We start from the raw sequence: 12,100 nt of genomic DNA, 5'->3' as shown, positions 1-12,100 counted from the left end.
GTGAGTCAACCCCGTGTCCGGCGGTTGCTGGCACGCACGACTTTGGTTCTTGCGACATAGAACGAGGTGTGAGCTGCGGCGGCTGCGCATCAACCCGACATAAACAGGGCCAGTGGGCAAAAAATAATCGAATCTGACAGTCTACTGCGAGATGGCGCTGGGTAGTTGGCTGGCCAGGCCGACAAACTCGATTGGCCCGATGGTATCCGTAGGAGGAAGGGAGGTCGAGGCAGATGCACCACGCGACGCTTGTTGATCGCCTAGAGCTTTGATTGACTTGCGTCGCATCACATCGCCATGGTTGTGGCATTGGGCACCGCTACACATTTCAGCACATCAGAAGCAGATCTTGCCTCCGTGACGGTGTCACAACTTCAGTGGCGTCTACCCAAGCTTTTTTGATACAGCTCCACCCAGCATGGTGTCCACGGGTTCTGCACACCAGGACGCGAGGCTGTAGTTTTTTTTTAAACACATGTTTTTTCCGACGACAAGATTTGCCCACCTCATCTGGTGCGGACACTCTGACACGTCGCCCTCGATGCATGCCAGGACAATCCAACGACCTGGTCGCTGGTTTAGCCAGGAGCCCCAGGCATTCAGTCCCCTCCTCCCATGCACATATGCATGCAGACTCCTCCAGAGACCCCAAAACTCTGTATGCCCGCAGTCAAAGAAAGCATATCCAACGGGCCACTCGTCGCGACTTTCTCTCGACGTAGCCGAGACGACGTCAAAGTTCAAGTCCAAGCTCTGGCTTATTCGGGTCTAGGCCCAGCGGGGAAAGTGGGGAACGGCCCGCTCCCGCAATCTTGAATCCATTCACCGTTGTCGCTTCAATTCCTTTGTTGGCCCATGTCCAGTCTACACGAGAGATGTTGGCCCAAACCCACGACGACCAACGTGCCGCAGGATCCGGCAGACCGCATGTGTCGGACGCAGCGGGCTTCGTCGAGCAAACAAAACAAAAAAGACCGGCAATCATCCGCGCTGGCCTCCTCGCTTCCCGGACGAATGAGTGCCCGCGGTCAGTGCGCGCGGCACATGGCCGCGACGGCGATTCATCACCAAGGCACAGGCAAGGCCAGCATACCACGGGCGAGCAAATGCCCACCAGACAGTGCACGCCGCTTCCGCGAGGCCAAGATCCCGGGAGACCCGTCGGATCAGCTTCCGCCCGCACATAGGCACACACGTCGTGGACAACAGCCGTCCGCGTCTTCTTGCCATGCCCAGCGGCTGAATCTCTCGCCCGTGGAGCCAAGACAGCTGCTCGTGGCCGGAGGCTAGCAGCAGTGCGTCTATGCGTCTACTTGCTCGAATCGCACCGGGTGCTGTTTCGCGCGGGATGTAATTGGCTCGCCGGCGGCTTCAGGTCACGAGCCTTGAGATAAAAAGGAAACAAGAAAAAAAGGCGCACGGAACCCAGATGGCATGACGATCGGCAGCTCTGGCCTAGCAGTATGCCGTATCGTAGTCGACGCCCTAATCTGGCGTTACATCATGAGACATGGATGCGCACGAGCTGCCCATGCAGGGTTCTTCTGCAGAGCCGTTGTTCTGCGTCCGTCGTGTGTTTGGTCTTGAGTCAACGCTTGACGGGCAGGGATTTGGAAGCTTCAGCGACTGTTCTTTCTCAGGGCTAGACTTCATCGTCTTCCGGTTGGCCCAGCTTTTCTTTGGCATACCTTTGATCAAATGGATGCCAAAAATAGGCTGTTTTTGTGCCGAGAAGAAGCCACTAGGCCGTGTTGGTGACGGGAATATCTCGACATGGACTGCCGTGGCATTTATACAATGCTGCGTGACGTGGTCTTATTATTGTTGTTTTAATTTTTTTAAAAGGAAACATCTAGCATAATCGTTGCCGCAAATAATTCTGATCTGCCCGTACATCACGATAACCACCATGGCCTTTTCTAGCGGCTTCCGAGGCCTAGGACAATAAAAAGATGCGTGACCATCGGTTCCACCCCTGCAGGGCCCGCTGTCAAGCTCTGCCCTAGCCAGGGCAGAATCGTTTGGCCATCCCTGGCCAACTTTGAATTCTCGATCGGGAAGAGTTGCGACTGGCAGGGGCTGGGCGGGCAGGGATCGAGCCAATCCCTGCCGGCTCTAACGAACAGCCCCTGTCCTGGTGCCGGTGACAGGTGGTTACAATAGTACTTGACATATTTCTGTGTCTTTCTGCCCCCCTCCCGTCGATTTTCCCCGGGGCGTACCACTTGGTAAACATGTGGGTGTTTCGTCGTCATTCCGCAGACCCCCTAGCTCCCGTTGTTGCGTCCAAGCAAAATCACCTGGCCTTGATAGAGCAACACCACAGCACGATGCTGACGATGGGACACATTTCCTACAGTTGGTCCGGACAATGTTGTTGGGCCACGCCCGTGTGTAGCCAGCAGTGTCAGAAGGTCCTATAGTTCCCATGTCTTGTGCGTCTCGTCTCTATTGTTGGCAACTTGGCAGTGGCAGTTCCTCGCCGGCACATCCCTGACATTCGACGAGAACGAGAAGAAGAAGAAGCAATTCTCCCCATGGTTAGGCGTAGGCGTGAATAAAACCGCGCAGCGCAGACAATCCATTTTTTTCCTTATCAGCTAGTCACATCCGTCATTGTCTTCGGGCCGTATTGTGGAAAGTCTCGAGGCCGGTCTATAAAATCCGTGCCGCCGCCCCCCGTGGTCCCAGGACCTCATCAGTATTCCCATCTCCCAGTGCCATATACACCTGTTTGGCATTCATCTCAACCCCTCTCGTTCAGAAATCCACCCTTGATTATACCATACTTTATCATGTCTAATCAGTCCACGTCCTCGTTGGCCGTTGAAGCAGGCAGCTCTGCTGACACCCCACGCTCGTGTACGCAACCACCACATGCGTCGGGACGAAGCACCTCGACAGGGTAAGTGCCAACAAGACGCAATCGTTTACAAACCCCGGCCAAGACGTGGTCTGTTTACTAAAATCGCTGCAGGTCACCTCCTACGCTTCAAGGAAGGCTTCAGCAGCTGCCGTCTTCCCCGCAAACAATGCTGTGCCAGTACGTGTACGAGACAGGCGCGAGTCGGGTACCTGTCACGGAGCGGCTTCAGCAGTAGAGAATCGTCAAGTTAGATTAGGTTTCATGTTTGTTCTTGCAAGATAGATCTGTTAGTTCGAAAAAGGAAAAAAGACTTCAACTGCTCCCCATATATTTGGCCCTTTTGCCGTGATTCAAGTTCACTGTGGAGTTTTCCAACCAATGGCCCTCAGGGGCGGGCTTTGTTCTTATTCCCGAAGTACATGTCTTCTTCCTGGCCGTCTCCCGGACTCGAGGGGGCAGAGTTGGGGCCAGCCAACCTAGGCAAATCTCCCGAGGCGGACCTCACCGACATTACTCGCAAAGCCGCAGCTCTGGGGCCCATGCCAAGTCAGGTCGAGCTGGATTCTTCACATCCAGGACTTGTGTGTGATATGACAACTTGATCTTGTAGGGGTTGGTCTTGACTAGCTTATATACAACCCCTGTCAAGTGTGACTCGTCACACTCACGCTCACATGCAGCACGAGGTGCAACGTATGTAACCGAGACGAGGTGCCTCTGTCACAGTCTACGCTCCAATATTTTACAATATACTACCATGTATCACAAAATATCACAATATACAACAGTACACCGTGATATAATACAATATATTAGTCTACACTTCTTGATAAATAAGTATATACAAGTATACTCTGCGATACACTGCACAAGTACACCATCCCCCCAGCTCGCTGACATGCCGCAAATGTACTTTTTGTCGCACCTTTATCTCAGTGTGACATGTCCAAGAGTGGGGGAAAGCCTCGTCCCTGGAAGCCACGAAATTACTACACAGGTTACACCACAGTCACAAAGTCCGGTGCCTCTCGCTTGTGTAGCAGCAGCCGCCATCAACTTGTCGATCCACGGCCCGGAACAGAAATTCATCCTCCGGCTCGGCACTCGCCCAAGCCCACATCTGCTCCAGGCCCGGCTTGGACTTTGCTAGCACAAACTTTGCAAACTCAAATTGACACGTCTGCTGCCCAAAGTCCACCTCCATATCCTCCCGGTGAAATACGACGCCGGCTCTGCGGACAATCGCCAAGTAGTCGTCCTTGTCGTTGCCGCATCCAAAAGGCGCAACGTGACCGGCGTACTTGAGGAGAAGAGTGTTGAGAATGATTCTTGACATGCGGCCGTTTCCGTCCGCGAACGGATGAATCATGACGAACTGGTGGTGGTAGCGCGCAGCGAGTGTATACGGGTCACGCTGCCCAGACGCCTCGGCTTGCGTGATATCGTGGTTTAGGTGCTCGACCATTGCCGTCATATAGCGTGGCACGGCCGCCGCTCGCATGCAAAGACTTGTCTTCTTCGTCTTCTTGTCCCCGGGGCTGCTGTAACAAACCGCCACTTCATGGGTGCGATACTTTCCCGGCACAACGTCGTCGTCGATCCCCTCGTAGAGGATCCTGTGTGTCTGTAGAATAAGCTCTTCGGACCAGGCCTCGTTGTTGAGAATGACGTGGTCAATCATGAAACGAAGGGCGTTGGCGTGGCCAATGACTTCTCTGCGGGACCGAACAACGTTGGCCATGTCGCTCTTTCGATGTGTTTCGGCAAGGTTCTCAAGGTGCTCTCGGTAGGCCGGGTCCTTCTTGTCGATATACGCATCTACCGGCCTACCGCGAAAGATGTCCTGGCAAAGTCGCGTGGTGATTCCAAGGGTAGAGCCTGCCGTCTCAATGACGTTGGAGCCGTAGATGAGAGTGATGAGAGACTTTTCGGCCCAGGCACCAGCAAACGCGGCGATGCCGCTACTCTGTGACTTTTTGTGTGCCTCGGCCATGATGGTGGCCATGTCTACTGGGAGCTGCAGCTTGGCCTCTTCATCTCGAAGGTTGTTGCCAAGGCGAAGGCGGTGCCAAGAAGGCCAACTCTTGACGAAAGCGTTTACGAGACTCGCGACCAAGGGGTCCATTTTGTCGGAGAGGACGAAGGAGAAATATATTGGTGTGGGGAAGCCGATATATCGTACGTCGAGACCGAGTACATGTACGCCAGCATTGTCCGCTTGCCTTGCTGCGTATTTTATTACTGAGGCGCAAATATTTGGGGGTTTGGAACCTTTATACAGACGCCCACTCCTCAAAGCTTCCATAGTCAGCATTAGAGTTGGCTTAGGAACCACTTTGACGCAAGTGTTAGACTTTGTCTTATCTTGCTATACTTTCTATGTACCAACGCTAAGCCCTTGGCGCGATTAAGAACTGACGCATTTTGTTTTAGCGTCTCTTGTGAGTGATGTCCAGGATGAGATTGTATATCTGTAGCGAGTTTCTTGGCAGGCCTGTCTCATTTGGTATCGACTCTGACTTGTGACTAGTCCAGAGGAATAGAGCAAGCTTGTCTGCTTTAGCTTCGGTGCTTTTTAGGACTGATACTAACTGCATTTTCTAGAGGGCATGACTATGACTGTGCCTTCCAGCCTCCCGGGACATCTATGGAGGCATGACTCATGTACGCGATTTCCAGTTTTGGGAGAAGGCAGAGACGACCATGATTTCTGATACGAACAGCGGTGAGATAGATGCGCTTTGGTCTTCCAAGCGTCCTCGTGGCTCTTCTGCTACGGCCAGGCCTGTGTCATACCCAGAGGTAGCCCCATTCAAAGACTCTCGGTCTCTGGAAGGTGAATTCGACATTTTGGAGATTGCTAAGATGGGCTGGATGTTGTCAGTCGACCTCCGTGGTCTCGAGCTGTTTGTTAGTCAGTCTGATTAATCCCCGCTTCTGCGATCTCGCCGCTTCGGCTGGCCAGGAATTGGGTGGTTCTCTTTTCAATTACAGCTTACCCGTGAGCAAATTTCACAGGCAAAAGGGAGCTAAATATCGCGAACTTGATGATACTGAAGTTTGTGACGATGCCCCGAAAACCCCCCAAATTGGACGTGCCTTTTTGTAGCTGATCAGACCCCTCGCCTCTCCATCACTAGGAATGCCTCGCATGCAAACTCGTAATGCATGCCACTGTATCTGTACTACTTGTATTTAGCAGGCTGCGCTCCTGGAATGAGTGGGATATGACGTTGTAAAAGACCCGTTATGCGAATCTGTTCAAGCCTGGCGATGAAGCAACCCTTGTCGTTGTAGGCCAGCTCTAAAATTATGTGGCATTGAGAATACTTCCCATGGGATACGCCATTTTATGAACCTATGAGTCAATTACGGCGAATGTTTGTCCCCTGTAGTGTGAGGCAAAAATGTTTAAACAGATCAGGTACTTGGCTATCAAGCTCTATACTATAATATACTACAGTATATTGGAATATACTTTTTAACAGGCAAACATGTTTTGCTGCAGGTTATATTACCCATGCTCAAAGACCAAGGCATAGATAGAAATACACAAGAGTGAAAGGGATAAGTCGGGGAATGAGGGTGAAGTGAGTTGGGTAGAGTCTTTTGTAAACAAAGGTGTCGACGTCTGTTCTTAATAAACACCCATTATATGGATCGGATTTCGACTCGTCTGGCATTCGTGACATACCATTGCAATCTTCATGATCTTGGTCGAGTTCGGCCGGTGGATGTACTCTGCGTTCGGTTCTTGCACATTCACCCACCGGGATACCCTTCCCGTGTACCTCGGAAAAGTTAGCCGTTGGATCGATAATGCCCCTATAATCTGTGCAAATTTTCAGAAGGTACGGGAGCCGTCTACCAATGATCTTGTCTCCTTGAGGCCGACGATAGTGGCTACTATTTTCTTCTCCGGCATGGAGCATCTTCGTTTCGCATCCCACGACGTCTGTGACATGCACATAATGATCCTCACTTGAGAGAAATGTGCGTACGTAGGTCCGTATCACAAAAGAACGTTAGGCGCGCCATCTTCGCCCAGGAACATGTGCAGATTTTGCCAGGCTGGGCCTTGACTCGGCTAACCGAATTGGACCGAGGGATAGTTAGCTATTGTCCTCTTCAGGTTTTCCAGTGGTTGCCCTTGAATCAAGCAAGAGAGGACGCTCAGTAGCCCCGGCGCAAGTACTCTGCGGCCCGTACATGAATTGTCACGGGAATGACTGCGCCGTGCATATAAAACAGCAGCGGCGCACCACTTTCTAGGTTTCCAACCGTGCCTGTTCGTACGGTCGAATTTGCCGTCAGTGTGCAAGTACACGTGTGCTATGCACCCTCAGTATATGAAATACTCCAGGCTCGGCCTCGGATTAATAAGGCTCGTCAGCTGCTCGTTCCTAACCAGGGCCGCGGCCATGCCTAGTCAAGGTCTGCTGGTTCCGCTTAGCACACGTAACCATGAAAGTAGCGATCCGAGGCCGTCCCTATGCCCAGAGTCACCCCGGGCCACTACCTCTTGGGCCACAGAGCATCATATTTGGGTCATAAGAGATCATCATGGCTGTTACCGGGAATGGTGGTTATTCCCGAGAATTTCCCATCAGACCAAGTTGCTCTGTAAAGTCTCGACAAGATCTCTAGTGTTTGATCCAAAGCATCCTCGGCTACGTGTTCGTCGACGACTGGCCAACTTATCGCCTGTTTGCCCTGTCACCGCAGAGGGTGATGAGCTGCTTCTCACCTGTTGGAAGTCGGGCCTTCTCCAGGTCCTTCATGTCTTGCGCAAGTGCCTTTACCATGAGCAAAAGCTCGTGATAGTAATTAGCTTCCGATTCTTCTTGTTTGAAGACACGGTCAAAGCTTGACAACATCGTAGTCAGCAGTCAGCAGTACTGGCTTAGCCTCTCTCTGGCCTCGTGACTTCGTCTCGAAAAAAAGGTGTCGTGAATACGGCAGCAGGTCACAGGGGAGTCATGCACTGGCGACGACACCAAAGATTTCGTGACAGCGAGATAAAGGCGTTTACCACGTAGAAGGTGGTGCGAGAATGAAATTTGCAAAAGTGATGCTGTCGTAGTCATAAGCGCATAACAGTATACTCACGGAGAGTATACCGTCTCGGTTCATGTTAGACGCGTAGACATATGCAAGCGTGATCTTGGCCATCAAGACCCCTCAGCGACCCTGCAGGCAGCCATGGTCATCCCTACAACGACATGATATCTCTGAAGATTGTGTTGTCGCTGCCATCATCAGAATGAGCCTACCAAGATGCAGGGATGCGTGGATGTAGTGCCCGACACGCGATGGGGTCTTTCTCACCACGATTTCACATATGACTTTCGTGACAGTTGCCCTGGCTCTCCTTCACCCCTCCTGTTCTAGGATGAAAAGGCGCACGGACGCGACGAATAGCTTTGGTCCATATCTGCGAGATACAGACTGTGGTGTGTCCCAAAGGGTTGGCAACATCTTCTCCGCAAGCAGTCCATATTTGTCCTACTCTGTGTCCTATTGACCCGAACAACTTGGAAACAGGCGGGCTGCAGTCGGGGTATCGACTTCTCCAGTTCCAAGGGAACTTATTAGCAACCGGAACGGCCGCATTGATGGATCCTAGCAATAGTCATCCCGAGCATAGCTGCCAGAAAATGAGGTGTTAGCGATTCGATCCTGTCACAAACTTGAGTTACAACAGGGTCCGTGTAAGAACTATTTGTCGCTGCAAAGGAACTTGATTCGCATTGTACGACATCGATGTTTAGTATTTAAGATCCTTCCTCGTTCGTCAGCAGGCTTCCGCCGCCGCGTGCAGATGGCTGACTTGTTCATTGGGCGGAAGTGACGCTGTTGCAGGGAACTCCTCTGCTGTATGAAAGGAAATACTCGTTTCAAGTGATGTGTGCCAATTGTTTGGCTCTAGCCCTCATTCGCTTTTTCGTGTTCCGGAGACTTGGAGTTTCAAAGTATATCCAAGCAGAGTGACGCATCCGGCTGGGCGCTGTGACAGTTTTGCCTCATGGGAGGGAGTCCATGAGACGGATGAATGGAAAGGTAACCCCCAAGGAAAGGGGTTGAGAGCAAACAAGGAGACCCTGGGGGATTGGGAGAGCGATCGGGGACGTTTTTCTTGGAGATGAACGTAGCAACGCAACAAAGCACACACCATTATACATTGGGCGCACAGTTTTCTCGTTTTTGTCCTACAAATTTTGAAGTTGATTGGGATTTATCGGCGAAACGGCCAGTGCTTATACCATTTCGCTTGGCGCGTGTAAGTGGCTGAAACACATGCTGCGTGCCAACTTCTCTTTCCACCATGACCGTCAAGTATTCACAGATGACGGCATGTACTGGTTAGAGTCTGGGGTGACCCCCGTTCTCAAATTGTTTCGCCTGAATGCACGCTCCGGCCAGTTGTTGGTGGGCAGACATGACGCATCTGGCATCAGTTCATTATTCCGCGGGCGCTATTGACAGAAAGGAGGGGCATGCGACGATAATTTTCGCCCATGCACAACCGGATATTGCCGGCCAAAAGCTGGGCCGTCTAGCGAACAAAGGTAGTAGTATGTATAGAACAGCAGGCGAATATCGTCAATAGCCCCCTCCCCCCCGGCCTGTCGACAGTCCAAGACATGCATCTCCTAGGATTTGGACGTCAAGGGCTGACGAATCGACAAGCTGTTCGGACAAGCTGGGCACGCCTGAACCATGGAGGTCCCAAGGGAGCTGATTGGAAAGGGAAACGAGCTGAACAAAAAATTGACACAAACCTCGGTGAACAGGGAGGATTCCTCTGGGAGAGGCGACGGCTCGTTCATTTTTCCTCGCGCATTACTATGCTTTGGGGCCTTGTTATGCTTCGTCTCGGTGAAAGGAATCGGAAACTCGTCGCGTGAGTGGGTTTTCCAGGTATGGCCATCAGGTTTTGCTTCCCATGTTTCCCGAGTTCGCGTCTTATGAGATATGTTAGGTACCTAGGTATGCTTCCCCAGCTGCATATTTCTGCATCCTGGACGGGCCGTTCAATGTTGCACTGCTGTACTGTTGTAATGGGCATCTACACCACAAATGCAAGCTGTGCTACCAACAGGTGACTGCAGGATTCACAGGCGCCGCCCTGCTTGTTGCCATGGCTCTCTGATTCCCCCGACCCGCAGCGCCTTGTAAGGAATGTTGTCGTGGATATCCATCTGTGTATGGCAAGCTATCGCGTGAGGTGTTGCCGCTCGGCAGCCAACAATGCAGGTCGAACTGTGACATTTGGCGTCTGCAGCGCAAACTGGATGAGACTCCAGGCGGATCGTGTCTCGGGCTGTTTCCTTGGTTTGGCAGCTGTTTTCAAGTAACGCGACCCGGCTCCGTATGAGTTGTAACTACAAAATCTACGGACGGAGTGCGTACAGGGACAACATCTGCGACAGCCCAGCTGTGGATATTGCCCGAGACCTCACAGCAACGTAATAACGCCATCTCGCCTTTGTACGTTTTGCCGCTGTCATCTCATGTACAGTGCCATTGGCGACTCCCATATCACTTTTGCTATGCCGTTAGAGCATCAAGAGGGGAAGGAGCAATTGACTCCCGCCCAGCATCTTTTGCATCCGATCTGACGATTTACGGCGAATGGGATCTGGTTTCATGCAACCTCCAGATATTTTGATTCGCTTGCCCCCTCCCCTGCCGTGCGGAGAAATCTTCTGCGAGATGGCGGGTCTTGGCTCAACAAAGGGACTGACGCATGGTGCCACACTGCTGTCCATATGTACACATTGGCGGTATCAGCGAAAATGAAGTCTTCGTGCTTTGACTGGCAAAGGAACGAATTGGTCCATGTTCCACATCAACAGGTGCGCCAGGCCCTTCCTTGTTTCAACTCGACTCTCTGCTAGGTTGGGTGGCAAAAATAAAGGCTGGTACTCCGTACGTGCAATCGAGGCCTAATAATAGTTGTGACGCGTCAAGCTGTGTGGCTCCCCAGTCCTGACGCCTGCGGCGGCGATTTCATTCCCACAAGACAAATGTGACCTGGAGGGTTGATGCATCGATCAGCACAACAGAAACACAAAATCCAGGGTCCACGACTTATCCGCCGGGCGGGTCTTTGGCGACAGAGATATCGATCCCTGTTCACTCTCCAATCCCGACGCGTTAAGTGGTTGAAACTGGCAACCAGAGGCCCTCAATGGCAGAAGTGGCCCCAATTCCGGAGTACGGAGTAGATGCATACACTTAAATCCGAGAGCCTCTTTTCCCTCCTCCACACAGCTCATCAGGGCCTGAGGCAGCACTATTGGTGTCCCTTTTCGCTTGAACTTTGCCATGGTGGGCCAACGGCAACGCCGATGACAACGCAATAACACATGCCTACGTGCTGATGGACTGAGCATATGGCGAACAAAATACCTACAGCCTTTGACCCGATGAGCCAAGCTCTCGATGCAGAGCCGTGTCAGACCAGCAGTGGCCTCTGCCGCACTGGCTCAAATCGTAGCGTCACACCTAGCCAAGCCGAACAAGCCGATGATTTGCAGGGAAACCCTCGCGTCACCACAACAATGCTGGCAGACTTGCCTTGTTATGAGACGTCAACGATACTCTCGTCTCTCTTTGTTCTGTTCAAGCCCTTCATTCGTGCCCACAGTGGTAGGGATTCCTTTTTGTCCAAAATGTACAAACATCTCTTGTTTTGGGGTCCCCATCATCGGGGAGGATGCCGAGATTGCGGAGACTTCTTCTTAAACACCTGAGCATCTCTCTGCTGAAGCTGGACCACCTGGCCAAGTTGTAGCGACCTTTGTGTGTATTCTGCAGGCTGTCAAATCACCCCAGCGACCAACAAGCTGTCGTCTGCCCAGGTGCATCGGTAAACTGACAAAATTGCAACACGATATGCTATATGCAGCCTCGTTGGTGATTAGCGCGAGGCTCCAAGGGCCAGAGCAGGGATCGGCGATGGCTGGTGTTAGTACACACATAGTACGAGCTCGGCCTCAACGGAAGCGCGTCGAGATTCCTCAGAACAGGACAACCATACTTGTCTCACAGTGTCAGGGGTCAATGTGCTGAAATGGCACTCAGTGGGTAGGTCAGATCTGGCGTCTTGGTCTGCATGCCCACTCAGTGTTTCTGCCCCCGTGGCTCCCAGTGCACTGCAACCAGTTCTCACTGTGAGTATGGACTCGGCTGCGCAATTAGTACTAGTCAGTAGAGTGTTTATTGAAC

General features: G+C 52.1%; 2 protein-coding genes across 2 annotated transcripts; one reads left to right on the top strand and one right to left on the bottom strand.

Annotated features, from left to right (window-relative positions):
• Positions 1 to 3,875: 3,875 nt before the first annotated feature.
• On the bottom strand, positions 3,876 to 4,991 carry fic-1 (Protein adenylyltransferase fic-1; the record flags this gene model as incomplete). The annotated part of the gene is made up of 1 exon (XM_014687630.1): positions 3,876 to 4,991. The coding sequence occupies one exon, from the start codon at positions 4,989 to 4,991 to the stop codon at positions 3,876 to 3,878; it is 1,116 nt and encodes a 371-aa protein (XP_014543116.1).
• Positions 4,992 to 5,521: 530 nt separating this feature from the next.
• Positions 5,522 to 5,794, top strand: G6M90_00g031800 (uncharacterized protein; the record flags this gene model as incomplete). Its single annotated transcript, XM_066130093.1, has 1 exon — positions 5,522 to 5,794. The coding sequence occupies one exon, from the start codon at positions 5,522 to 5,524 to the stop codon at positions 5,792 to 5,794; it is 273 nt and encodes a 90-aa protein (XP_065986474.1).
• Between the last annotated feature and the right edge of the window lie 6,306 nt (positions 5,795 to 12,100).

Source organism: Metarhizium brunneum, chromosome 2, assembly GCF_013426205.1.
Source record: "Metarhizium brunneum chromosome 2, complete sequence".
Taxonomy (NCBI): Eukaryota; Fungi; Ascomycota; class Sordariomycetes; order Hypocreales; family Clavicipitaceae; genus Metarhizium; species Metarhizium brunneum.
Note: the sequence above shows the minus strand (reverse complement) of the source record. Positions and strands in the feature narration are given on the sequence as shown.